We start from the raw sequence: 25,382 nt of genomic DNA, 5'->3' as shown, positions 1-25,382 counted from the left end.
GATCCAAATAATTTTCTTGTGGTTCCACGCTTTTGTCCATGTGATAAAATAGTGGGTGACAAAATATCCCAAGGTATCTTAGTGTTGTCTGCTTCAATTCAAATTGAAACTTTATTTCACCAGTTTTGAGATACTTGCTATTTAGTTAATAAGTGAAATGCCGTGAAAGTAAAATCTTCATTGTCTTTTCCGACCCAGCAGTACGTTTTGCGCCGTACCGGCCCCAGGACATCGCCCTGAAACCGCTGCTTTTTGAGGTACCGTCCATCACGGTGGACTCTGTGTTCACTGGCCGCGAGTGGCTCTTCCAGGAAATCGACGGCCACCTCAACCGGCCCGGCAGCAGCCGCGGCGTGATCGTCGTCGGCAACATTGGCTTCGGCAAGACGGCCATCATCTCCCGCCTGGTGGCTTTGAGCTGCCACGGCACGCGCATGCGTCAGATCGCCTCCGACAGCCCGCAGGCCTCGCCCAAACGTAACAAGTCCCCAAATATGATATTGAAACAGTTTTGAGATACGCTATTTTGATTGGGGAATCTCGGCATTGCCACGTCCAGATGGCGAGGGGCTCCCTCTCAGCCAGCCCCAGCCCACCCATGGCACGCTAGGTGGAGGCAGCTGTCCCGGCACCCCAGAAATGAGGCGGCGCCAAGAGGAGTCCATGAGGAGGCTCGCTTCTCAGGTACACGCCTCCTCCCACGCTGTAATCCCAACAAACGAAATTTGTCCTCATAATTGTTGGAGCAACAGGTGTCGCGCGTCCCACGTGGACTGTACAACGTGTGCGGACACCGGATCCCCTGCCGCGCCGCATGCATTATGCACGTGTGTTGAAGAAAGAAAAAACAACTTAGCCAGGGAGTCTTATGAAATATTCATCCATGTAGAATGTCACTTCCCAGCCTTACTATTAGATCGTGTTAAGTCTGCATATTAATAATTGAATTTACTCGCTGTTTCACCCCCAACTTAGTTCTACTCCATTTCCCGTTCTCATTCTCATTCTGGATCAAAATTTGCATTTCCTTTTTGTCTTCCCCCCCCCCCCCCCCTATTGTTATAGAATATTATTTTACTTTTTTTGTGGAGAACAACTATGACTACAAACCAGAATAAATGATTAATGAACTGATAAATCCTTTATCCAACAATATTATTGATCATGGGATAAAATAATATAACTCTATAATAAGAAATGATAAAAAGCGTAATTTGATCAAGTAATGTCAATCCGTTTATTTATTAAGCACTTTTCATACAAAATATGAACTCAAAGTGTTCCATGAGTTTATCTCACTTGCAGTGTTTTCATCCCAAATATTCTTGTAAATGATTCATCAGTACATGTTGCTCATTGTAAAACGTTACAACGGCTTAACGCTCAGCTCCTTACGGCTCCCGCTCGAGCCAGACGTTTCTCCGCAGACGAAAGCGATGAATTATTAACATCTGAAAATGGAACAACTGTCTACTTTCCAGTTTTTCCACCTTTGACTCCTCTATCGCCCTCTTCAGGTGGTGGCTTACCATTACTGCCAGGCAGACAACGCCTACACTTGCCTGGTGCCCGAGTTTGTGCACAACGTGGCGGCGCTGCTGTGCCGCTCACCTCACCTGGCGGCCTACAGGGAGCAGATGCTGCACGAGCCGCACCTGCAAAGCGTGCTGAGCCTGCGTTCCTGCGTCCAGGACCCGCTGGCGTCCTTCAAGAGGGGCGTGCTTGAGCCCTTAGATGCTCTCTACAAAGGTAATGTTGACACGTGTTTCGATTTTGGATAGATAGATAGATTGTTTTCTATATATATATATATATATATGATTTTTTTGTTTTTTACTCTCCAGAGAGGAAGATCAACTCCGAGGAGGACCTGATTGTTCTCATCGACGGCCTGAACGAGGCCGAGTTCCACAAACCTGACTATGGAGACACCATCGTCTCCTTCCTCTGCAAGACCATCCACAAGTTCCCCCCCTGGCTCAAGCTGGTGGTCACGGTGCGGACCACCTTGCAGGAGATCACCAACCCGCTGCCGTTCCACCGCATCTCACTGGACGGTCTGGAGGAGAACGACGCTATCGACCAAGACCTGCAGGGTTACATCCTGCACCGCATCCACAGCAGCCCGGAGATCCAGAACAACATCTCCCTCAACGGCAAGATGGACAACACCACCTTTGGCAAACTCAGTGGACACCTTAAGGCCCTCAGCCAGGGATCATACCTGTACCTCAAGCTCACCTTTGACCTTATCGAGAAGGGCTACCTGGTCCTCAAGAGCTCCAGTTACAAGGTGAGCCCCCCTCCTCCTCCTCCGGCACGACCATTCCAACCTGTCCAAACACGATACCTGATGTTCTGATCTTTCCTACCTCAGGTGGTTCCGGTCAACCTGGCCGAGGTGTACCTCCTGCAATGCAACATGCGCTTCCCTACGCAGTCTTCGTTCGAGCGGGCGCTGCCGCTGCTCAACGTGGCCGTGGCTTCTCTGCACCCGCTCACCGATGAGCAGATCTACCAAGCCATCAATTCCGGCTCGATGCAGGTACAACCCGTTCCACGCTCTTGACACAAAATGTTAAACGGCAAAATGACATGCTAACCACGGTGCTAATTTAGGGAACGCTGGACTGGGAGGACTTCCAGCAGCGTGTGGACAACCTGTCCATTTTCCTGGTGAAGAGGCGGGACGGCACCCGCATGTTCGTCCACCCGTCTTTCCGGGAGTGGTTGATATGGCGGGAGGAAGGCGAGAAGACCAAGTTCCTGTGTGATCCCAGGTGAGACCGGAGCCTTTGTCGTTGTTTTTGTTAGATGTGAACATTCCTATTTTTTGTTATTGCTCGTCTTATTATTAGTCACCATCAACGTTTGAATTTTTTTCTTTTTCTCTGAGGAAATGTCACCTGGCAATAAAACAAGCCTTTTCATGATTCAAACGCCAAATGACTTTTTCCGTTTGTGCATTCACAGGAGCGGCCACACCCTGCTGGCCTTCTGGTTCTCACGTCAGGAGAACAAGCTGAACCGGCAGCAGACCATCGAGCTGGGCCACCATATCCTCAAAGCACATATCTTCAAGGTACAATTTTCTCGCGTGTGTATATTGTACAAAAATAGAAACACACAAACAAGTCACGACTGGATTACGCCAACTGTTAAAGGGTCTCAGCAAGAAAGTGGGCGTGTCGTCGTCCATCTTGCAAGGCCTGTGGGTGTCCTACAGCACGGAGGGTCTGTCGGCAGCGCTCTCGTCACTGAGGAACCTTTACACTCCTAACATTAAGGTGAGCACGCACGCTACAAAAACGGTTGTGCTGGAGCTTCCGATCTAAAAGCTACCCTGTCCCATTCGTGCGTGCGTGCGTGTTTACAGGTGAGTCGGTTGTTGATGCTGGGCGGGGCCAACGTCAACTACCGCACCGAGGTGCTCAACAACGCCCCCGTGCTGTGCGTCCACGCCCACCTGGGCTACATGGACATGGTTGCCCTGCTGCTGGAATTCGGCGCCTATGCCGACGCCCCCTCCGAGAGCGGCCTGACGCCGCTCGGCTACGCCGCCGCCGGGGGTCACATGGCCATTGTGACAACACTGTGTCACAAGAGAGCCAAGGTGGGGCTTATATGATTTGAGCGGAGTCAAGCTTGATGTCCAGTGGGTCCGACGCTCTGATATGCATCCAGGTGGACCACCTGGACAGGAACGGGCAGTGCGCGCTGGTGCACGCCGCCCTCCGGGGCCACTTGGAGGTGGTGAAGTTTCTCATCCAGTGCGACTGGAGCGGCGGGTCGGCACAGCACTCCCCGCAGACCCAGCAGCAAGCCGGCTTCAGCAAGAACCACGCCGTCCAGCAGGCCCTGGTCGCCGCCGCCAGCATGGGCTACACGGAGGTACCGCTGCCGAGGGACTCGGCTCACTTTTATATGGCTCGCCACGAAATGAAATGAAAGAAATACAGTTGAATGCGTTTGAATATGTTGAGTGACAATTGCAATATCAAGTTATGTTTGTCAATTAAAAACCAGTTTTGTCTCCAATTTCTCCTCAGATCGTGTCCTACCTGTTGGACCTGCCAGAGAAAGATGAGGAGGAGGTAGAGCGAGCACAGATTAACAACTTTGACTCACTGTGGGGTGAGACAGGTGAGTTGCATTTGTTCATACTACTACATCGATGGTAGCATATCTGTCATTTTCTTCCTTCGCCTCCTCGTCCAGCTTTAACGGCAGCCTCGGGTCGGGGGAAGCTAGATGTTTGCCGCCTGCTGCTGGAGCAAGGCGCCGCCGTGGCACAGTCCAATCGGCGAGGCATCGTGCCGCTCTTCAGCGCCGTTCGCCAGGGCCACTGGCAGGTCAGCATCTTTGAGAATGATTACCATAAGAATCAGAAGTAATCTGAAGATGTGTCTGTCAGATAGTGGACCTTCTCCTGACACACGGCGCCGATGTCAACTTGGCCGACAAACAGGGCCGCACGCCTCTCATGATGGCCGCTTCGGAGGGACACCTGGGAACGGTGGAGTTTCTGCTCTCGCAAGGTCAGTGTCGATAGATGTCCAACACCTTATTGTGTGAATTTATTCCATTTGATTCCTTCCCAGGAGCCTCTCTGTCTCTGACGGACAAGGAGGGTCTGACGGCGCTCAGCTGGGGCTGCCTCAAGGGTCACCTGCCGGTGGTCCGATGCCTGGTTGAGAGCGGCGCCGCCACCGACCACGCCGACAAGAACGGCCGAACGCCGCTCGACCTGGCCGCTTTCTACGGCGACTCTGACGTGGTCGGTGAACACGGCGGAAGGAAAAAATTGAAAGGTCGACAAAGACTCCATATTCACAGGCGTGATCCTCGTCAGGTCCAGTTCTTGGTGGACCACGGCGCCATGATCGAACATGTGGACTACAGCGGCATGCGTCCTTTGGACCGGGCAGTGGGCTGCAGGAACACGTCGGTGGTGGTGGCCTTGCTGAAGAAAGGAGCAAAGATAGGTGAGACACATGGTCTCACTCTGTGACGCATGAAATTGCAAGACATTTCTTTTCAATGTGCCACTTGTCCTCATCGAGATATTCTTTTTTTTTTTTTTTTTTGGGGGGGGGGGGGGTCATGCTCAAAAGAATCAAAAGTTACCGGGGCTGACATTTGCACAGAATCTTCCGATTGCCATGGCGACACAAAAAAACAAAACAAATGTAGTGTACATCATCTCCGCTTCCCACCATGGCTGCTTTTATTTGTGTTTATTTTCACCTTTCTTTGGCTTTCCTGCATCCTTTTTCTCAATTGCATTCTTTCTGCTCCTCAGGTGGTTAATAGCGCTTGTGATGTATTTCTTTTACTTTGAATTCTTTTGCTTCTCACTGCTGCTTTTTTCTGTTTTGTTTTGTTTTTTTTCTCACTCCTCCACCTCCATCGCCTCTTTTTCCTCTCTCTTGTTCCACACTTCTCCCCTCACTTTCCTCGTCTCGCCTCGCCTCGCATCTCTCTCCGGTCCCAGGATGTCAGACGCTGCCCAGTCGGCCCCGAGGTAAAGCCGAGGCTGTCGACTTCCCACCCCAGCAGGCATTTTGACAGCTCTATCTCCTTTCTCTGTGTTGTCTGTGTTTCCTCCCGAGCGTGGGCGAGCCAGCTTTTAGCTTTAGCTAACTAAAGTGACTAATAGGTGTACGCTTTGAGGTAGACGGTCCTAGCCGCTTCCCGGCAGCATGGATGCATGACAGCGGCCTCCGAGCGACACTGACTGCGTGGTTGTTTTGTTGTTGTTTTTATTATTTTTTAGCAGGGAGCGCATGCACGACATTGTACCCGCCGCCGCCGAGGTCGCTCGCAGTCATCCTGACGTCACTCGACGGCCCCCCACGCCGACAACTTGTGTTTTCCCTGTCGTCTTGTTGTTTCCTGTGCCTTTGTGGTGTTTTGTTTGTGTGCATCGCTGATTTCCGATACGCTTCAAATGACTCGAAACTGACGCAAATAGTGCATCCAGATAGGAAATGCATTCTACATAACAAATATGACTGATATTTAGGGTGGTTAACCCTTTGCGGAGAAGTTGTAGTAGCAACGGCGTGATGTTTTCCTTCTCCGTCTGCCATTTTTTAAGCTGTTTTTACTCGATAAAATGATTTATTGTTACCGTACCCCACCCCGATATACCGGATTGGTCGTATTTGCTTTTTTTTGAGACATTTACACAATCACATTTCAATTGTATTCACTTGAATGTGCAAGACAATCCAGGAGGTGTCTGGTGGGATACGAGCATTTCTCCTTCCTATGATTGATCATGTGCGTGTTTGTGTGTGTCGTTTTGACTTTCTCTTCCTTCTATTTCTTGCTTGATTTCCAAGTGTGCCGCCGTCCTCACTTTCTCATCCCCCCCACCCCCACCCCCTGTGATGCAGGTCCAGCCACGTGGGCCATGGCCACCTCCAAACCAGACATCATGATCATCCTGCTCAGCAAGCTCATCGAGGAGGGCGACAGCTTCTACAAGGTGTGAGAACAAATTTCTTTAGATTGATTGTTAACATTGATGCTTTTTTTTTTTTTTCTTTGTGAATGGTTAAAGATAGGAGCATGTGAATTTCTTAAAAGTGAGTTGAGAGTATGCAGGGATCCGCTGTAAATGTGCTTTTGTGTGGTTCTCCCGACAGAAGGGGAAGGTGAAGGAGGCGGCCCAACGCTACCAATACGCCCTCAAAAAGTTCCCGCGCGAAGGCTTCAGCGAGGACCTCAAGACAGTCAGGGAACTCAAGGTTTCGCTCTTCCTCAACCTGTCCCGATGTCGCAGGAAAATGAACGTGAGTCTGCAAAATGAGATTTTCCCGTTGGCTCAGAATGAAGTGTTGCTGTCTTCTTTCCAGGACTTTGGGATGGCTGAGGAATTTGCTAGCAAGGCCCTTGAACTAAAGCCCAAATCTTATGAGGCCTACTACGCCAGGGCCCGGGCCAAGCGAAGCAGCAGGTACAAAGTCGGAGGAAACCGATTTTTACACATTCCCACAATTTAGACCAAATAACAGACAGAAACAGCCAAATGGTGAAACACAGACAACACGGAGAGAATTTAGAATTGCGTACGGGTTTTCACTATCCAAATCAATGATGCAGTCAAATGTTGCGTTGCATTTTTAGGCAGTTTCCCGAAGCCTTGGAGGACCTGAACGAAGCCACGAAGCAGTGCCCCGACAACCGAGAGATCCAGCGGCTGCTGCAGCGCGTGGAGGAGGAGTGTCACCAGCTGAGCCAGGGGGAGCTGCTCCAGCCTCCAGACTTGGAGCTGGAGCCTCCCCCCTCCCCGCCTCCCACGCCTCCCCCAGAGGATGAAGATTGCCTCTCCATGCCTCTTCCGCCTCCCCCGGAACCCCGGCTGGAGGACATGGAGCCTGTCCAGGATCTCTTTGAGGATGAGGACTACCTAGAGCAGGAGCTAGAAGCCATGTCCATGGGACTTCCCCCGCCGGAGTCCCTCAGCAATCCGTCCAGTCTGCCCATCATCCAAAGCCCCCCACTGTCGCCGACAAATGCGGACCAGATCTACCTAGGTGATGGTTCTCTTATGGGGCAGCCTTATGAGTACCACCCGACGTCCTCCTCCGTGTCCTCTCCTACTCGCGGGTCTTACCAGACCACGTCGCCCTCCCTATCCCCGACGCATCACAACTCCCACTATCGACACAGCCCGCACACCTCCCCGGTGCACCGACCGTCCTACCGCTTCAGCCCCCCCCCACCCATGGGCAGCAGTGGCCAGAGCCCGCCGCCGTCCCCTCTGCGCCGGGCTGCCCAGTACAGAGCCAGCCCGCCGGTGGATAGTGTTTGTTTGTACAGATCCCAGTCGGGTTCGCCCGTACGTTACCAGACGGAACAGCACCCCGGGCGACCCAAATCGCCCCTGTCCAAGATGAGCGGCCAGCGCTCCTTCCAGCTCAGCTCTCAGCCCTCGTTGTCGTCCCAGCAGCAGCATCACCAAGCCCAAGGCCTTCGTCTGCAGCCGTCCATGGCCCAAATTGTGCGCACAAACCAGCCCAGCGGCATGATGGGCAATAGCGGCTACGGGGGGCAGATGGGCCACTCCGTGGGTAGCCGCTACCAGGGCGGCTCGGTGGACGTAGACAGCCGACTGGTGTACCAGCCCTCGCTGGACGGGCGCTCTGTGTCGCAGGTGCAAGCCAGCCTCAGCTCTGGCGCCCTATGTCAGTACGGCGGCCGAGGAGGGGTCATGGAGTCGGGCCTGTCGAAGGACGAGCTACCCCAGCGCCCCTCCTCTGCCTATCGCGCCAGCGGCGGGGGTCCGGCGGGCATCCGTTACAGTCAGACGCCTCAGATCAGTCGCAGCCAGTCCGCCGCCTACTACCCCGTCTCCGAGCACGTGCTGGAGCGCGCCAATGCCGTGCCGCCTTGTCAGCTGGGCTCCCCCGAGGTCCCGCATATGGCGAGACGCCCCGTCAGCGCCAACACCGCCGAGATAAAGCCGCACGTGCCGACCCCCAGGCCCCTCATCCATTCGCAGAGCGTAGGCCTCCGTTTCTCCCCCTCCAGCAACAATATCTCCAGCGCCGGCTCCACCTCAAACCTGGCGCCGGGCTTCAGGCCATCCTCCTCCATCCAGCAGATGGAGATCCCCTTGCAAGCCACCTACGAGCGCCCCTGCGACGACATGTCGCCCATCTCTCCCTCGTATCAGGGCGAGCCCACCCGCTCTCGGAACACCCCCTTCATGGGCGTCATAGACAAGACGGCGCGGACTCAGCAGTACCTGCACCAACCCTCTCGATCCCGCGCCGCGGATCGTATGGACCCGGCCGTCAGCCCCACCTCGCCCGGCCAACTGGTCCAGCAAGGGTCCACCTACAGCCCGCCCACCTCGCTGGGAAACATCGCCTACTACAACAAGACCAACAACGCACAAAACGGACACCTGCTGGAGGACGACTACTACGCCCAGACCCCACCGCCCTCACTGGGCAAACTGGCCAACGGCTCGCGGGGCACCGGGGACATCCTGGAGCGGGTCAGCCAAGTGCCCACTTACCCGGACGTGAAGGTGGCCAGGACTCTGCCTGTGGCGCAAGCCTACCAGGACAACATGTACCGACAACTCTCCCGAGAGACCCGCGCACAGGGGCCCTCCTCGCCCATCAAACCAAAGAGACCCTTTGTGGAGTCCAACGTGTAACCGCCGCTCAAACGGCGACGAACGCGCGGAAACTCTTAAGCGAGCGACAGGAAAAAAAAGGACTCGTGCCAGAAGGGGGCTACACACTTTTAAGGTCTTGGACTTGACTGAGCGATACGCCGTGACTTCACCAACCTGAAACGCTCACATGCTTAAGTCCAGGTTCTGGACAACAACCAGTGTGCTTCTTTCAAAACCTGCACAGAGACGACTCGTATCTTGTGTGCTCTTAACCGCGGTCGCTAGTAGACTCTTCGATGTAATACAATACTATATGTTCAATACTGTACATTGCTCGGCAGAATACAAAACAGCTCGACAGCTTAAGTACTAATCGAGAAGAAATGACCATATTTATAATTAAGTTATATATTGTACATAGAAAGCCAGAGGAAGCATCGTTTGAATCGTATACCGTTCACGCTGCCTCGGTGTCCCGCTGCTGGTCCGAAGAGGGACGGCCGTGCTAACAGAAGCTCAACATTTATTTTTTTCAGACGTTATTTTCTGCAACATTTGACATTTTCTTCACAGACCAGAAAGCGTGGGAATGTGCCAAACAAACCGAGTAAATACAGTTAAACACGGGTTAAATCCGGGCCCTAGGTGACGGATCAAAGCAATTGACTAACGTTTGCCTTTGCAGAGCCTCAGAGAAGGCTTCAGGATGAAAAGCAAGCAAATGTGCTTTTATCCCGCCTTCCTTCCATCTGGTTTCTTTCCAACACAAAGGATTTAAAAGGTAAGCTCCACTTTTGAGATTGCCCTTTCTTCCTTATTCCGATTGTCAAACGTAAGCGACCGTGTCAGACTGTCACAGACGATATTTAACAGATATATTTAATTGACTTTTTTTTCTAGCACAAGTTGTACAGGTGCGGCCTGATGACCATTTGAAATGTTTTGCTTACGGCACAGCCGCAATTAATAATCTGGCTTTGTTTGAAAGCGTGATTTGAATAAGCGGTACTTGACGCCATAAAAATCACCAACTAACCCCTAAATCCCAGAATAAGGGAGTTCCACTTAGTACCGATAACATCCCACTTCATTTTTTTTTTTTTTTTTTCTGAGCTGGTGTTGCCTGTATTATACTTAGTTTCAGATGTTCTAAATTGAAGCTATCCAAGAGTGTACGGTTCAAATATAATGTATTAGTTGGCTGTAAATAGTCAGATGCATGTTTTATTCTTCTCAAGCGGAAACATGTATAGCAGACTGGTGTGCTCCCCTATCATTCCCCCAAACCTGGTTTCTTTTATGATTAATGTATTTGCTTGCTGAGCAGAGTTCTCTTGTCTGTACACGTGAGCTTTCAGATCGCTGTGATATATATAAAAAAAAAAAAAAGACATCATTATTAAAAAAAAAAAAAAGTTCAGCAGAATGTGTTTCTATCTCATGCGAACTGATTGTAACCTGTACAGTACAATGTATTGAGAGGAGAAAAACATATTTATAAATGGTTGCCTACTGAAACACGTTTAGTCATTTATTATCTAATTGATTGATTTCCAAGACGACGAGTGATGTTTAGATGATTGCAAATAACATCGGCCTACATAAAAAGAATCCGGCACTGAAATTACTATAACCAAAAGAAAACCTTTATTATGGGTATACCACAACAATTGAAGTGGCATCCTCGCATTAGAATACATGTATCGGTGTGCCGGGATCCAGGAATATAATTGAAAGAAAAAAAAAAAAGCAAAAGATAGCAAAGTAACAAGCATTTAGGTCCTCTTCATCTTTCGCATCTCGAAATGGATCAGTCCAGGCACCAGCATCACGATCTGCGGTACCATGGCAAACTTGACAAAAAACAGCGAGTAGTAGAGCACCGGTGGCCGCGGCGGCAGCGGCGCGCTGTACACCAAGTACAGAGCCGTGGACGACAGAACCAGCGACACGACCTGCGGCTTCATGGGCAGCGGCGGCCAGCCACCGGGCTTCCAATACTGGGCCAGGCCAAGACCCAGCAGGGCCCCGCAGTCCCGGGCCAGTGAGCTGAACGGCGCCACGTCGGGCCGAACCCACTCGGAGTGGCTGCACCACTTTTTCGCCAATGCCAAAGACCTACAAGGTGAAAGAGATTTGATTTCTTTATGTAGCTTTTATTTAATACAGACCCTTTGTTACATATGCCTCTTTAGTATGTCAGTAGCTCCCCCAATATATGGGTCAAAGGTCCACTACCCTGACCCAAGAAGGGGTTTTACGCAAAAAAAACAAAATAGCCCAAAACTTATTTTTTTCTTGTGCAAAGGACTCTTGAATAAAATGAATGTCCTTTTTATTTTTTTATTCACGTTTTGCATTTCCACAGCATTTTGTGGTGAATGTTTTACAGCATATATTTTTTTGAGCATGTTAAAAAAAAAATGAGTTGCCCATTACTGTACCAAACCAGTTCTTCTCTCAAGCACCATTGAGTAACAGATCTGACATATGTTGACAAGCGTTAATTATATCTTGCGCAAGAGCCGTTTACTCATGTCAGTTTTGAGCAATTATTTTGCCATCAAAAAAAACAAAGGCAACTAGAATTGGCAATTTCTGGAGAAATTGCGTGTGAAGGCGAAGGCACTTCACACTATTGTGGGACTCGAAATGATGATTAAATGACATAAAATTGGTAAATTGATGATTAAATAAAATAAAAATGTTAAATTAATGATGATGATGAAAATAATTATTAAAATGTGTTAAAATTGAATGAATGAAAAAAATTATGGCCAAGCGGGATTCGAACGCCCTCGTAGAAGTAGCTCGTGTTCAGAGCGCCATTGTCTTCTTACTGAGCTAAACACCGATTTAATGCTATTCTGGTGGACTGATGCTATTAAACGAGAAAAAAAAATGGTACATGCCGTTAAAACGGTAAAATGATGTTTTTAACTTAAAATTAAATGAAAAACTAAATGAATGATGAAAATAATTATTAAAATGTGTTAAAATTGAATGAATAAAAAATTAATGAATAAAAAAGTTATGGCCAACCGGGACTCGAACTCGCTCGCGGACGTGGCTCGTGTTCTTAGGATCATTGTCTTCTTACTGAGCTAAACAGCGTCTTAGTGTTGCTGCGGTGGAATGATGATATTAAACATGAAATAAAAACGGTAAATGCCGTTAAAACGGTAAAATGATGTTTTTAACTTAAAATTAAATGAATAACTGAATGAATGAATGGAAAATAAATAAATAAAAAATAAAAGAGTTAAATAAACGAGTTAAGGAAAGAAATCATGAAAAAAGTTGTCAGATGTCAAAATTTGAACTCACTCCTGAACGTCACTCTTGTCTAATGCGCCATTAAGAATGAATGGGGGATTTTAAGGCACAAATTTGCTAATTATGCAAAAACGGTAAATGTTATGAACAAATGAAATACTAGCAGTCATGCCGTGAATTTTTGGAACGTGTGAAAGTTGGAATGGAGTGAATCGGTAAAAGCATGTGGGAGTAGTTAGGTGTCAAAAAAGTGGGAGGAATAAATTGTTTAATAATAATAATAAAAAAAAAAATAAAGTAGAATAACAATAGTGTGAAGGCCTTCGCCTTCACACTAATAAACAGGTCTTACCAGGTGGGGTCGACGCCAATCAACTGTAGTCCGGCGTTCAAGATCAGCGTTCCGAGCAGCAAGGCCACAGCGACGCTGACGAAGAAGCGGAATGGCCGCCTTTCTGGCACCCTGTGGTTTAGGTACATTCCTACAACAAGACCTTAAGGAAAAATTTTGACAATGTTTGTCAGATCAGTTTACATAATGCACTCACTAAATAAAGCCCAGCGTAGTATTTGTCATGTCAGTTAGACACACATTTTTTTTTTCTATATTAAGCAAACGATGGAAAGGCAAACAGACCTGCAATGGAACCGGTTACCACCTGATGTGGAAAGTGGGCTAAGACAAACACTCTGGAGATGCCGACAACCACCAGCAATAACCCGTAGAGTAGGTAAGGTATGTAAGTCAGTGGTATGCTGAAATGCAAAAACAATAAATGAGGAAAGAAATCAAGTTATGGAGATGTGAAAAGTCTACAGGCAGGTTTTTTTTTTTTTTTGCATGACTTTTTTCAGAGCTAGCGGCGATTTTGTAAAAATGTAGGAGAACTGTTCTCACTCTAACCGCTTTATTGGCAAATAAGTGGTCAATTAAAATTGATATATGAAGAGTAGTGTTGCTACAATTGGCACTCCTAACCTATATCTTTTTTTCTTTTGTTTTGGGAGAACCGTTTGTTCATTATCGGTTTAATCTGATTATGTTTTGTTACCTGTAATTACGGCGGTACAAGAACGAGCGCAGGGAGGAGGCCACCACCCACCAGACCGCCGCTGTGACCATGGCGTGTCCCGATGGACTGCCTGATGAAGGGTTACACATTCAAAAAAGATTAAGAATTGCATGAAAAGTTACAACACATGTCTTCTTACCGGGGCCATTTTCACATGTGGAGGAGTACTGCTGAACCTTGGGCAACTTGTTGGAAAATATTCGGGATTCACCAATCCACCAGAATGGCCTTTCACCAAAAAGCACACTAGAAATTACATTGAAAAAAAAAAAAAATCATTTATTTTGTTCTCTTTGTTTAGGTTGTGGGTGAGCCACACTAATAAAATGTCATCCTTAAATTGCAAGTCTTATTTTCATCCTTGTCAATTGAGAGTTTTTATTACACTGGTGTTTCCAAACCTTGTTTTGTAGTTGTTTCACAATGCAGAATAGTGGAGATACTGGTTGATCATGTCAGACTGACATGTAAAATGTGATTGCTTTTTCCATTACTTTACGAGCTAGGCATAAGTGATTGAAAAAATGTATTTTTAAATCAGAAAAAAAGTATTTTTTGTCGAAGTATTTGACAGTGTACGCAAATGGGCCACGGCACACTGGTTATAAATAACACTTATTGAGCATCATTTTTTTTTTTTTTTAAATCTTGCTTTCGACAAATATATTCAAAAAAAATCAAACTACTACTACTAAAGACAAAAGAAATATTTAAGAATAATTCTTAAAAAATACCATTTGAGCATCAAGTTGAGCCATTCTGTCACCGCGGCCACCCACAAAACTGCGATGCCCGTCCGCCGGCAGAAAAAGTATGCGCAGGGGAAGACGAACAGGAAGGCCGGCTTGGGGCCGCCGGCGTGGGTTATGAGCAGCCAAAGTTTCTCCAAGCCCTTCGTCCTGTGCTGGAGGCTTTCGGCCATCCATATGCCGTAAGTGTGGATGGAATCCATCACTGGTGGTTTATGTGATTATCGCGATGAATGGGGCGGGTTTAAGAACAAGGCGAACGTCCGCCTCTCGTCCACTAGAGTTCGCTCTCACATGAGTGCAAGACCACGTGAAACGTCACACTTTTCATCGTGTACACGAGTTACTATAACGGCGTTCATTACAAAGAACGTGTGGCAGACGAGTAGCCGTGTGACGTTATGACTTATTTCATATTTGTTTTACCGTAATGTTGCGTCGGAGGGGGATGCTGGGCGGCGTGCGACGTGACTCACGACACACGCCCCGTCTACGTCATCACGTCGCGCTACGTAAGGCATGCGCTCCGGTTAGCTCGCGGAGAAGATGGCGGCTCCTGGACCGGGGGAGTATTTCAGCGTCGGGAGCCATGTCTCTTGCCTCACCTGCCTGGGCCAGCGGCTGCAAGGGGAGGTGGTCGCCTTTGACTACCAGTCCAAGATGTTGACTCTGAGTATCCTTTTGGTTTGAGAGTCAGGCGGCGTTTGGCCGGCTGGCCGGGCCCCGCTACGAGGGCCCGTCGGCTCGCCGAAATATGTCAAATAGTGCTCCGCGCTGGCGTAATTGGCGCTAGCTGGCTTCAACAACGCCTTTGTGCGTTTTAAAGACACGACTCCGGACGCTGTTGCACGCGTGTGCGTTCGTGGAAATCGATACGCGTCGCCGGACGCGTCGTCGTGCCCGCTGCGGCTAGTAGAAGTGTTTTGAATCTGCTCATTGTGTTACCCGTGCTCGACATGGCTCACTATCTGGCATGGTAACGTCAGGCATCATGGCTGTGTGCGCAAACTAGCTAAGAAGCTAACGCGACCGGCTACCTGCACGTTACAATTTGACCGCGGTCGCGCATGTTTACGTGGAGGCTACGTGCAAATATGAGGCGTGTTTAGGGTCGCGGGCTCCCCATGTGCCCCCCCTCCCCTTCCCCTCCTCGCCACAATGAGGGGCTGTGCCGCACGGCTAATATGCTAGCTAAGGCTCGGTCAAGCTCTTACTGGCGTTGCCACTGTACGAGGTTTGTTAAAGTTACCCACGTGTAGGCTTGCGCCTCTTTAAGTCAAGTCGTCTTTCCAACGGAAATGCTGACAATTATAGCAGTTTACAGACACATTGTTTAATGGTAGGCCTTCTATTAGCCGCTAGCTCCATGTTGAGCCATTCTGCAGCCCCTTGTGGGTGGGTGATTCTACAAGTGGCGTGCGTCCACTGCACCCTCATCCTTTATACAGTCCTTTTAGTGTTCTAAAAATGACTATCATTGTCACTTTTCATTGGCATTTGAGCATCCCTGCGAAAGGTATCCGGGTCACGCTGGTAGTTTGTGTGTCATTGAAAGCATCAGGTGTGTATGCAAAGTCAAACTAACTCAAGCCACTTGTATTTGAATCACCATGCCACGGACTGGTCATTCAAGGTCACAGTTGTCATACACCACGAGTTCCCAACAAACGCAGGCCATTTGATACTGGGTTGCACGGAAAGACTGATCCAAAAATATTTATCATTGGAGCCTGGAAAAAGTGTGACTTTGTCAATCGGGTGCATCCGCTGGCGCCAGTGGTACGGAAAGTATGCCCACAAGCTAGCAAAAAAAAAAAAAAAGTAATGAGAACAAAAAACTAGTTTGCAGCACTTCTTCAGGAAAAGGAGCCGGACAAATATTGTTGAATAAATAGACAACCCTTTAAGAGTTTTTGGATAAATAAGCCCAGAGCTCCCTCTTATTACATCAAATACAATCAGCATAATGTTAAGTATCGCTTGATGGCAGTCTATGTGTTTTTCTGAGAAAATTTGATCCGTCCATCAAGCGATACGTTTCCAAGGACATCCGCTTTGATGTCTTTCTGTGACTCTTGCATGTTGGGGAATAGCTTGTTGTGCACAAATAACTGAAACAAAACAATTGGATGTGTTCTAAACTTCAGAGATGGTCAAATAAAGTTTGCTTTTAAAGATTGTAGTGCATTTTGCCTTGGTAAAACCTTTTGTTGCCATGCTCCTTGACCTCCCACCTCCAGAATGCGCTTCCTCCAGCGGGAAGCCCAACCTCAGCGACGTCGTCCTGATCAACTTAGCCTACGTTTCCGAAGTGGACATCATCACTGACCGCACTGAGACTCCGCCCCCTCTAGCATCGCTGAATGTCAGCAAGGTCGGTGCGACGGCGACCAGTCATCTTACACATGACCTAATGGGGAAAGAGCGGCGTGGAAAATTTATAGATGAAGATTTTAGGACTTGGCTGGACTGGCTGTCCATTTCAACATGGTTTTTAAAAGCTAACATGCTAACAACTAAAATGAAGCTATTATAGTAGACGCCAATTAAAGTAGATTCCAAATGTGGGGTATTTTTTAAAAAAAATTTTTTTTTACAAGGCTGTTGTAGCTAACTGTGTATGTTAATACATCCCAGTTTTTTTATTTTTTCTCTTTCTCCGCAGCTTGCCAACCGAGCAAAGACAGAAAAAGAGGACAAGCTGTCCCAAGCCTATGCAATCAGCGCTGGGGTGTCTGTTGAGGGCCAGCAGCTATTCCAGACTATTCACAAAACGTAAGAGCTGCTATTTGGCCTTCGTCGTTGTCCTCCATTTTGTCGGCTCAACGCTGTCATCTTTGTGTGCGCAGCATCAAAGAGTGTAAATGGCAGGAGAAGAACATCATCGTGATGGACGACGTCGTCATCTCGCCGCCTTACCAGGTGGACAACTGCAAAGGCAAAGAGGGAAGCGCTTTAAGTCATGTACGCAAAATAGTGAGTACACTTTCATCTTGAAGATGAGTTTTGCTTGTATCGTTTATGTTTACATTTGAACAGTCACAGTCTGATTGGTTCCTTGAATGTTGACTTTGAAAACCAGTCCACTCTACTTTGGAATAAGATTTTTTTTTTTTTTTTGAAATGGTAGAACTATTAGCAGCCTTGCCTGAATAAAGTTGTAATAGAGTTGTTCTTCCTCTTCGGAGAATGTCTGTATGGTCGAACTTTTACTATCTTAAATCAGGGTTGGGCAATTGTTTGTGCTGAACAGACTACAAGCGCCTGATCTTTTTTTTTTTTTGCACAAAAGTCAATTTTACCAATTTTTATGAAGTGTAAAAAAACAACAACAATTGTAAAAGGATTTGACTGTTTGAAATTGCCTCTTAAATATTTGAATGGAATAAATGCCAATAATATTACACTACTGTCAAATAAGATTATGCCCACTCCTGCTCTAAATACAACATAAGTGAGACCCAGCCGGCCGCCACTGAGCGCTACCAATGCGGCGTATATTTTGTTTCATAATAATACTCTGTATTATTTATAATTGTATTTGTACCTGCAGCTTGAAAGCAAAGCAAAAAGTACGGCTGCATTCAGGAAACAAGGCGGTGGGTCATTGCTGGCAGCTTCTCAAAATTTCCCACGCTTTTTTTTTAATCCTCACTTGTGACAATCCACTTCTTCCTTGGCAATCGCACCATGCTTGTGGTTCCGTGGGGGGGGATCATGATAGTATACTGCATGTGGAGCCTCAAAAGTCAATACAGTGGACATCTGCTTATTGCGGGGGATAAGGGGCCATTCTGCGAATCATGTCATTCATACCCACGCCTCCCCCCCCTCCCCTCGTGTGCTCCTGCGCAGGTGGAGAAACATTTTAGAGATGTGGAAAGTCAGAAGTCCGTGCAGCGTTCACAAGCACAGCAAACACAGAAGGACTCAACTTTATCTTCTTGAGGCGCCGCCGCGGGGAGGCCGGGCGGCGGCGGTGGGGGGGGGGGAGGGGGCTGGAGTCCCGGGGCGGGCACCGCCGTCATTCCCGCTGCCGCCGCCAAACCGAGTCGGCATTCCTTGTCCTGAGCGCGGGCGTCCGCTACGAGGCGGTGCGCTGAGGTTCCTTCCTGGATCATGAAGACGATAAAAAGAAAAAAACTTAATGAAAAAAAAAAAAAGAAAAAAGAGAGAGGAAAGATAAAATCTTAAATTAGACTTTATAAAAGAATAATTTAATCCTGAACCATAAAGCCACCATAGTTTCCTTGACTAACTTGAACCCTGCCTCCTGCTCCTCCCTCACTCGCCTCCCGTTCTTCCTTCCTTCCTTCCTTCCTTCCCTGTCTTCGCCTTCAGTTCCATTTCAGAAAAGACACAAACTAGCGCAGTCAGAAAGGCTTGTTAGCTTTATTTTCTGTCATCTTTTTTTGTTTTATTTCTTTTGCCCGTCTCCCATGTTCTACTGTCTGTATTTTCTGTATTTTAAAACAAAATGTGACTTGAAACGCCACACTTTAAAGGACATTTTCTAAAATAAACGTAACAAAAATTCTGACTGTATATTTCAGCCACTTTTTGAAAAGCAGAGGGTTTTTTTTTTTGGGGGTCTATTTCACCCTTTACAAAACATACTTTTAACTTTAAACACGACGAGAATTAGCCCACAATGGAATGGCACAGTCTTCTCAAAATTTTCTCCTTAGGTTTTCAATATTTATTTTTCAATTTGCCTAAATTTATTAATAATCTTAGTGGGAAAGTGGGACTTACCCTACATTTAAAGTGATATAACCTATGTGTAAATAGTGACACAAAAAAAAGACAGCAACTTTTGAAATTAATTTAACCAAGACAATGTAATTTCATGTTTTATAAATGTTATTTTCTGGACACAACATCCTAATCTTTTATTTTACAAAATGAAGAGAAATCTAATTTTAGTTGATTAATGCCTAATGAGGTTTGTTAGCTTCACACAGTCCACACAGTGAATTTACATGATCAGGTCACTTTAATGACATAAAAATAACAATACAATTTGTAGAAAAGGACATATTTACATCCGAAGCTTGCAAAGAAAAAAAAAAAAACATCAGTGATAAATAATAAAAAAAGAGTGCTGTTTGCTGGCATCTTTTAGCTTGGAGTTTCCCTTTCCGACTAATTGAAGCCTGAAGACTTGAGCGGATCAAGACTTCGGGAGCAGCGTGTTGACAGTTTTCAAGTCCCACAGGTGATCTCTTAAGCGTCCGTCGCCAGGATGAGCGTAGCGCCGAAGATTCCCACGTTGTGCCCGATGAGCTTCATCTGGTTCCAGAATTCAACTTTACGCGTGCGGTGCCAGTAGCCCAGGTTGCCGTCAATGAGCAGCACGACTAGCGGGAGGGCCGTGGCGAGGACCTGCGCTGCCGTGCGAACGTAGTGACCCGACAGGAAGGCCAAAGCCAGCGCGCCCAGTGCCGCTGCCAGCAGCGCCAGTGCCACTTCACCGCCTGGGAGATGGTTCAAGTAGGCCAGCCGGTCCTCCTTGCTGTGCTGCAGCGAGTACACCTTCAAGCACACAGGTAGCATTTTGTTTCTTTAAACAGCCGCCCACTCCAGAAGAAACATCTCAAAGAATTTTCTATAGATTGTTCTTTGTCTTTTTATGATAAACGTCTTACCATGCAGATGAGGTAGACACCCAGGAAGATTTGTCCAGTGGACTGCAGGGACCTGCTGCGTGCTTTCTGCCGGTACACCTCGCCCGCCCCACTGGCCAGAACCAAGAAGCTCCCGATGACGGCAAGCGCGCGGGAATACATCCGGACCTGTGAAGGGGCCGGTTATTTGTCCGCTCCATTTGGTGGCGTTTGACTGACAGATGTTAAGACGCTCACCTTGAGCCAGTCGCCATAGTGAACCTGCTCGCCGATGTATGACGCATAGTTGCTAACCGCCAGCTGGATGGCGGCGGCCATGGCGAACCAACGCCTCTTCACTCCGAACGACATGAAGCTGGCGCACAGCACCGCCGCCCCCATGTCCACATACAGGTACGGCACCTGGATGTCTGGCTTCCTGTGGGCCACAGAGTTCACTTTTTTTTTTTTTTAAATCATGCCATTGATGAATTTTATTTTAATACAGAAATTGTCATCTTGCAATTTTTTTAGGAATGCCAAAATTAAATACACTAAACGTTGACGTTCGATTTTATGTAAAACATTTTTTAGTTTTTACCCTAAAATAAATAAAATCGTGTTGAAATTGATTTTTTTTTTATTTAAACGCATCTAATGTACAAAAGTGAAGAAAAAAATATATATATTTTTGCATTAATGCACAGAAGCTGGCTGAGAATCTGCCGTAGAGACGCACGTAATTACAGGACGCCTTTAGTACCCACATTCAAACGACACACCCAAAACCACTAGTGGACCACCCTAACAGGAGACCCCGGAATCTATTTAATGCAATCCACCAGCAAATACACGTAAGTCGTCTTTAATTCAAACTCAACTATTTCGACATTGCATCATAACGAATGCTAAGGGTTCAATTTTCGGCTAATCTAACCAAACACGTTGACTTTTAATAACCTCTTGTTGGTTACAATTTTTTTTTTAAATTCTTGCCTTTTGGAATCAGCTCGTTCGGCAAACAGCATTAGCATACAGAAGCAGTTCCAAAATCCAAATCGGGTCAAAATAAATGCGCCCAACTGGCTAAGGAACCTCAACAGCTGCTTCCTACTCGGCGCCGCCATGTTGGCCGTTTACGACGACGGCGTCACATCGGACTACATCATTTCAAAATAAAATCCTATTAGAGTTCGACAATGGGAACTTGTATAAATAAAGTCGCCCGGCGTCTTACTTTGAAAGTGTGTGAGAGGCGTTTTGCTATTGGTTTAAACGTTTGAGAAAGATTCTTGACGCTGCGTCACTGCCACTTAGTGGAGAATTACAGCCACGCATGTGTTTTGGCATCTGTTGTACTTACCCACTTTAGTTAGTTAGTTAGTTTAGTTAGTTAGGCCGTTAGTTAGGTCGTTATGTCTCTTTGATTTTAGATCAAATAAAAGCTTTATATCTCTAAATTGAGTATATTTTGTATTTTCCTACAAAAATAATTTCATATCATTTGTCATTTGAGACCAAGTGGCAAAATGTATTAACTATTGCAAGCTGATTAGAACAATAAGACTTGTGAGATTTATATAGCTATAGATAAAAGAGGATTCCTTATGATTTAGGATTGCTTTGCTACCTCAGGGCCTGGACACATCGCTATTCCATAATTTGTCAAAATACCTTGTGCAAGAATCTAAGGTCATCTGGCAGGCTACGTGTGATAAAACAGGACAATCGAAAGCACAGAAGTAAATCAACAACTGAATGGCTTCCACAAAAGAAAATGATCCATTTGAAGGGGAAGTCAGTCCTGTCATCACCCTGATTGAGATGCTGAGGCCTTACGATTCCTGATTATTTAATCCAATCACAACGGATTGGTGACATCAGGTGATCAGATGAGCAGCAGGGGATGAAGAGCCTCAGGACGGGACGAGTCGGTCAGTTGGTGCAAAGACCGTTCATGAGCTCTTACTAGGATACTTTTCTCTTTGCTTGTTGGGGATCCCCGTCATTCCACAGGTACATTTTCTTAATTTTCTATTCAATTGGATGGTGTGGTAGTGAAAATGTTTCGATTGAGGACGGTTGGTTTCTCTCTTCAGCCAGGATGGCTCGGGATATGTCCGATAAGGAGATCCTGAAAATGGAATTGGAGCAGCTGAAGAAAGAAGTAAACACACCGAGGACACCAGTATGTATTTTTTAAAATTTGGTTAGTTCAATTACACCCCTTACTCTGCACCCCAAATACTCCCAATCCAATATTTTACTTCTTTTCCAGGTGGGTGCAAACTGCACAGAGACAATCACCTTTGTGGAGGCACTGCTTCCCAACGACCCCCTCATCAAGGGCGTCCCAGACGACAAAAATCCTTACAAGGGAGACAAGGGTGGTTGTATAATCACATAGCATGCGTCCGGAATTTTCTTCCGATATCTGACAGAATTCCCGCAGATGCAATGTACAGCACGTAGTAAGACAAGATGGGTAAAGTGTGGCCATTTGTAATTAAATGCAATTAGCTTCAAGAGAAATGAGTTCTGGCTGGTAATTTTTTTTTTTTTTTTTTTAATCTCTTGTATTGCATGATGTCATTTTCCTGCTCATAACACCCAAAGACGGTTAAGTTCTTTAGTCAAACTCTTAATAGGATTTACTTGCCTGTGGCAGTGTCACAGGATCACTTCCTGCTTCTATCTGAAGCCTCTCGTCATCCAATTAGCATTTTTCCAGGTCAGGAAGCAGCTTGTGACTGGGTCAAATATTAAAAGCGGGCAATTTAATGTTTGCAAATGCTCACGAGAGATTAACAAATGATAAATCTCACATATTTGTCAATCTCAAAAACACATGCCAAACATGAATATATATGTGTAAATTATTCTGACAATTCTCTCCCATGCTGTCAATGTTGCTGTTTCTGCAAATTTTCATTCTGCATGTGATAAATAAATGTTTCCCTACAATGAAATTTGCTTAAAATTCCTTCAAGGAATGCAAAATATCCCCCCCCCCTTAGTCCCGCCTTCCTCAGCCAGTCAGAACCTAGAACCACAACTATCCTCCTCCTTCAAGTAGCAACATGAAGAAGTCTGAAGTAAAGGATTTTTAAAACACTTTTAAAAGGGCAATGGCGGACATGAAAAACGTTTCTCAGGTTATTTCTCAAATTTTTGAAGAGGCGCCAACGGCCAGGAAGAAGCTGATTGAGAACCAGTGCAACCTGCAACAAGTTGCAGACTACTGCGAAAACAACTACCTGCAGGTGACAAATGAGCTTTTACCATCCACTCAAACATACAGGACACTTCATCTTTAACAAACTACATAATGATGCTTGATGCTTCGTTTTGAGGCAGACTGTCAATCCATTAAGTACGTGCAACACGATGTAGTGTATAAATAAAATGACAACATTTCAAAGTAATTGGAGTATTTGGAATGAAATTCTGCAGGCAGATGAGCCTACAAAGGCACTTGAGGAGGCCAAAGCTTTGACCACTCAGGCGTTGGCAAGCGTCACCTATCAAATCAACAGCGTGGCCACTTTGCTGCTCCGACTTCTCGACTCTCAGGCCATTCAGGTCAAGAACATGGAGTCTTCAGTTAATCTCATGTCACTGGTAAGAAGCGCCGTTAGCCATGGAAACATCATTTCCAGTGTCTGCTTTCCACCAGTTACAGTGTTTTTCCCCGCCTTTGGTCCAGGCTGCTTCCATCCACTACGAGAAAGTAGCCAGGAGAGAAATCAGTATCTTCACTACATCCAAAAAAATCACACATGCTGCTCTTGTGGCTCCGCCCACTTCGGGAAGGGAACTGGAGAGAGGCTATTCACGACTCCCCATATCATACTCTTGCTTGGACACCACTGGACACAGTTTCGAGGTAACCTTAAAGGTCATATGTCGAGTGTTATGTGTTGCATCCTCTGGTGACCCCCACACAGGTCTCCCAAGAGCCCCCCAGAAGCAGGACAGGGACTACTGACAGCATGCAGAGCAATGGAGATGCCCCCATGTATGTCAACAAATAATATTTTAAATGGATGTGCCAAGGTTGAATACAATCAATACATTTCTGTGTTTGTTTAGATCCAACCAAGGCATCGCTGTGCCTCTGCCATCAGTCCCCACCTTGCCTGCTGAAGCTGACCTCACCGACGACCTCCCCCCACCTCCTCCTCAAGCTACAATTGACGCCGGTTCATCTTCTCCTCCACCCCCTCCTCCTCCTCCTACCAGTTTGGACAGCGGACTGCCCCCTCCACCTTCTTTGACCTCCCCAACATGTCTGCCACCACCACCAAGCAACCTCTCCTCACCGGACTCACTTCCCCCTCCACCTCCTCCAGTTGCAGGTGCTTTTTCTCTTCCTCCGCCATCTGTGGCGGGAGCTGACACTCTTCCTCCTCCTCCACCGTCCACTGCCACTTGTAGTATTTTGCCCCCACCTCCTCCCCCTCCGCTACATTAACACCATTTTTTTTATAGTGCTTGTTCGTGGATGAGCTGTCGCCAATTCCAGCTGAACCGATTGACAGCCAATCGCAGGGCAATAATTATTTGAAAGTTTTAGTCTTACAATATACAGTATGACAATGTACAGGTCTTATCATAGACTTGTTCTATAGAGCAGCAGCAGAGATACCTTCAACATGTTTCAACACTGGCCCCATAACATTCCAAAGAGACAAGTTCAAACAGATTCCTCACTTTCTCCTTGATTGACATATTCCTTCCTTATTAGGTCTCTGTTAGAATCGTTTCTACTCAACAGATCCTTAAAAAAAACACTACTGGGATGACAAGTAACAGTGATAATATACTTTATTAAATGCTTATCTCAACAAGTCATGATTACTTTTTACATGCTGTGCAGGGGCTGAGCCCAAAGGCCATTATTATGCAATCACTATTTGGTAATTTAGGAGCATATTTTCATTATTGGCTGAGATTTGATTTGCCAAAGGGTATCACTATGCTTTTTTGTGGTTGTACTTTTTTTTTTTTTATCAAAAAGGTACTTTAGGCATTGGTCATGTGAACAAGTGTAAATAGCTACGTGTGATTTTTGGACAAAAGAGAAAACTACAATTCTCTGAGATAACCTGCTACGTAATTTTATATATGGATAATTTCTATAGCAAAATCAATTGCAACAAACATTTGTTTATGTTATTTCCAGAGCAAAAATAGGTCAACGATATTGAGTTTCCCATCAATGCCTCTGATGCAGTGACGTGCGGTGAGTGAGGTTCATGACTGGGGAGGCAATGACATTCACAAGAACGATTTTTTTTCAATCAACGAGAGTGAACGAATCAGACTATTTGACAGAATATTATTTTTTGACAAGGCTGGTCTTTTTGAAGAGTTTTTGAGCATCTTTTATGCATGTTTACTTCATGATCCGAACTAGTGTATGAAAATATTTGTCATTGTTAGTCACCTAAATGTTGAACAGAGGCTGTGATGTACCATAGTTCAATTCCTTGTTTGGCACCCTTAAACATGGCGAATAAAAACTCTCGAATCTTAA

General features: G+C 46.5%; 6 protein-coding genes across 18 annotated transcripts in view; 4 read left to right on the top strand and 2 right to left on the bottom strand.

Moving 5' to 3' along the window:
• Positions 1-13,726, top strand: part of tanc2b (tetratricopeptide repeat, ankyrin repeat and coiled-coil containing 2b) — a 42,141-nt gene extending 28,415 nt beyond the window's left edge. For 6 of the 7 annotated variants that reach the window (XM_085904637.1, XM_085904635.1, XM_085904640.1 and 3 more), the window contains 19 exons: positions 199-477; positions 560-684; positions 1,518-1,749; positions 1,845-2,293; positions 2,378-2,545; positions 2,620-2,780; positions 2,974-3,082; positions 3,165-3,287; positions 3,377-3,613; positions 3,685-3,891; positions 4,050-4,143; positions 4,219-4,352; positions 4,415-4,538; positions 4,602-4,777; positions 4,853-4,985; positions 6,402-6,493; positions 6,654-6,800; positions 6,864-6,964; positions 7,135-13,726. In XM_085904637.1, the coding sequence (XP_085760763.1) occupies positions 199-477; positions 560-684; positions 1,518-1,749; positions 1,845-2,293; positions 2,378-2,545; positions 2,620-2,780; positions 2,974-3,082; positions 3,165-3,287; positions 3,377-3,613; positions 3,685-3,891; positions 4,050-4,143; positions 4,219-4,352; positions 4,415-4,538; positions 4,602-4,777; positions 4,853-4,985; positions 6,402-6,493; positions 6,654-6,800; positions 6,864-6,964; positions 7,135-9,178 (5,135 nt within the window). In that variant the 3' untranslated portion in view covers positions 9,179-13,726. The remainder of the gene's footprint in view (positions 1-198; positions 478-559; positions 685-1,517; positions 1,750-1,844; positions 2,294-2,377; positions 2,546-2,619; positions 2,781-2,973; positions 3,083-3,164; positions 3,288-3,376; positions 3,614-3,684; positions 3,892-4,049; positions 4,144-4,218; positions 4,353-4,414; positions 4,539-4,601; positions 4,778-4,852; positions 4,986-6,401; positions 6,494-6,653; positions 6,801-6,863; positions 6,965-7,134) is intronic. The other variant, XM_085904636.1, reaches the window with a different exon arrangement.
• On the bottom strand, positions 10,764-14,727 carry g6pc3 (glucose-6-phosphatase catalytic subunit 3). Its single transcript, XM_085904648.1, has 6 exons — positions 14,223-14,727; positions 13,628-13,734; positions 13,468-13,558; positions 13,053-13,171; positions 12,768-12,909; positions 10,764-11,257 (listed from the first exon to the last, which is right to left on the bottom strand). Exons 1-6 carry the CDS (start codon positions 14,438-14,440, stop codon positions 10,915-10,917), a joined length of 1,020 nt encoding a protein of 339 aa, XP_085760774.1. The 5' UTR covers positions 14,441-14,727; the 3' UTR covers positions 10,764-10,914.
• Positions 14,691-18,782, top strand: lsm12b (LSM12 homolog b). 2 transcript variants are annotated; one of them, XM_085904653.1, is made up of 6 exons: positions 14,691-14,910; positions 16,478-16,611; positions 16,903-17,012; positions 17,087-17,213; positions 17,791-17,836; positions 18,093-18,782. In XM_085904653.1, the coding sequence occupies exons 1-6, from the start codon at positions 14,784-14,786 to the stop codon at positions 18,107-18,109; spliced, it is 561 nt and encodes a 186-aa protein (XP_085760779.1). In that variant the 5' UTR covers positions 14,691-14,783; the 3' UTR covers positions 18,110-18,782. The 2 variants fall into 2 exon arrangements, with proteins under 2 accessions (XP_085760779.1, XP_085760778.1); XM_085904652.1 differs by lacking the exon at positions 17,791-17,836 and having other exon boundaries at positions 14,697-14,910.
• A 411-nt stretch (positions 18,783-19,193) lies between these two features.
• tmem101 (transmembrane protein 101) lies at positions 19,194-21,015 on the bottom strand. The gene is made up of 4 exons (XM_085904650.1): positions 20,840-21,015; positions 20,102-20,282; positions 19,886-20,032; positions 19,194-19,772 (listed from the first exon to the last, which is right to left on the bottom strand). The coding sequence occupies exons 1-4, from the start codon at positions 20,968-20,970 to the stop codon at positions 19,464-19,466; spliced, it is 768 nt and encodes a 255-aa protein (XP_085760776.1). The 5' UTR covers positions 20,971-21,015; the 3' UTR covers positions 19,194-19,463.
• Positions 20,411-22,795, top strand: gngt2b (guanine nucleotide binding protein (G protein), gamma transducing activity polypeptide 2b). 6 transcript variants are annotated; one of them, XM_085904659.1, is made up of 5 exons: positions 20,604-20,697; positions 21,567-21,585; positions 21,728-21,859; positions 21,943-22,031; positions 22,122-22,795. In XM_085904659.1, exons 4-5 carry the CDS (start codon positions 21,948-21,950, stop codon positions 22,248-22,250), a joined length of 213 nt encoding a protein of 70 aa, XP_085760785.1. In that variant the 5' UTR covers positions 20,604-20,697; positions 21,567-21,585; positions 21,728-21,859; positions 21,943-21,947; the 3' UTR covers positions 22,251-22,795. The 6 variants fall into 6 exon arrangements, with proteins under 6 accessions (XP_085760782.1, XP_085760788.1, XP_085760786.1 ...); XM_085904660.1 differs by lacking the exon at positions 21,567-21,585 and having other exon boundaries at positions 20,413-20,697; positions 21,947-22,031; XM_085904657.1 differs by lacking the exon at positions 21,567-21,585 and having other exon boundaries at positions 20,502-20,697.
• Positions 22,796-22,937: 142 nt separating this feature from the next.
• On the top strand, positions 22,938-25,353 carry LOC147039772 (abl interactor 1-like). The gene is made up of 5 exons (XM_085904194.1): positions 22,938-23,106; positions 23,297-23,464; positions 23,550-23,729; positions 23,791-23,861; positions 23,936-25,353. Exons 1-5 carry the CDS (start codon positions 22,972-22,974, stop codon positions 24,315-24,317), a joined length of 936 nt encoding a protein of 311 aa, XP_085760320.1. The 5' UTR covers positions 22,938-22,971; the 3' UTR covers positions 24,318-25,353.
• Positions 25,354-25,382: the final 29 nt, after the last annotated feature.

This window comes from Syngnathus leptorhynchus, chromosome 22, assembly GCF_054491065.1.
Source record: "Syngnathus leptorhynchus isolate UIUO chromosome 22, UIUO_Slep, whole genome shotgun sequence".
Lineage (NCBI taxonomy): Eukaryota > Metazoa > Chordata > Actinopteri > Syngnathiformes > Syngnathidae > Syngnathus > Syngnathus leptorhynchus.
The sequence above is the reverse complement of the archived record's forward strand: the minus strand, read 5'-3'. Positions and strand labels throughout refer to the sequence as shown.

Coding starts and splice junctions, on each gene's coding strand:
- g6pc3 (XM_085904648.1), bottom strand. CDS start 14,440: ATGGATTCCATCCACACTTACGGCATATGGATGGCCGAAAGCCTCCAG. Junction 13,172..13,467: donor TTGTACCGCCGTAATTACAG/GTAACAAAACAT, acceptor TTTGCATTTCAG/CATACCACTGACTTACATAC. Junction 12,910..13,052: donor GGTAACCGGTTCCATTGCAG/GTCTGTTTGCCT, acceptor TTTTTCCTTAAG/GTCTTGTTGTAGGAATGTAC.
- gngt2b (XM_085904656.1), top strand. CDS start 20,675: ATGCAATCCACCAGCAAATACAC. Junction 20,698..21,946: donor CAATCCACCAGCAAATACAC/GTAAGTCGTCTT, acceptor CTCTTCAGCCAG/GATGGCTCGGGATATGTCCG. Junction 22,032..22,121: donor TAAACACACCGAGGACACCA/GTATGTATTTTT, acceptor CTTCTTTTCCAG/GTGGGTGCAAACTGCACAGA.
- LOC147039772 (XM_085904194.1), top strand. CDS start 22,972: ATGGCGGACATGAAAAACGTTTCTCAGGTTATTTCTCAAATTTTTGAA. Junction 23,107..23,296: donor GCGAAAACAACTACCTGCAG/GTGACAAATGAG, acceptor GAAATTCTGCAG/GCAGATGAGCCTACAAAGGC. Junction 23,862..23,935: donor AGCAATGGAGATGCCCCCAT/GTATGTCAACAA, acceptor GTGTTTGTTTAG/ATCCAACCAAGGCATCGCTG.
- lsm12b (XM_085904652.1), top strand. CDS start 14,784: ATGGCGGCTCCTGGACCGGGGGAGTATTTCAGCGTCGGGAGCCATGTC. Junction 16,612..16,902: donor CATCGCTGAATGTCAGCAAG/GTCGGTGCGACG, acceptor CTTTCTCCGCAG/CTTGCCAACCGAGCAAAGAC. Junction 17,013..17,086: donor TTCCAGACTATTCACAAAAC/GTAAGAGCTGCT, acceptor TTGTGTGCGCAG/CATCAAAGAGTGTAAATGGC.
- tmem101 (XM_085904650.1), bottom strand. CDS start 20,970: ATGGCGGCGCCGAGTAGGAAGCAGCTGTTGAGGTTCCTTAGCCAGTTG. Junction 20,283..20,839: donor GAACGAGCTGATTCCAAAAG/GCAAGAATTTAA, acceptor TGTGGCCCACAG/GAAGCCAGACATCCAGGTGC. Junction 19,773..19,885: donor GTGTCTACCTCATCTGCATG/GTAAGACGTTTA, acceptor GTGTGCTTGAAG/GTGTACTCGCTGCAGCACAG.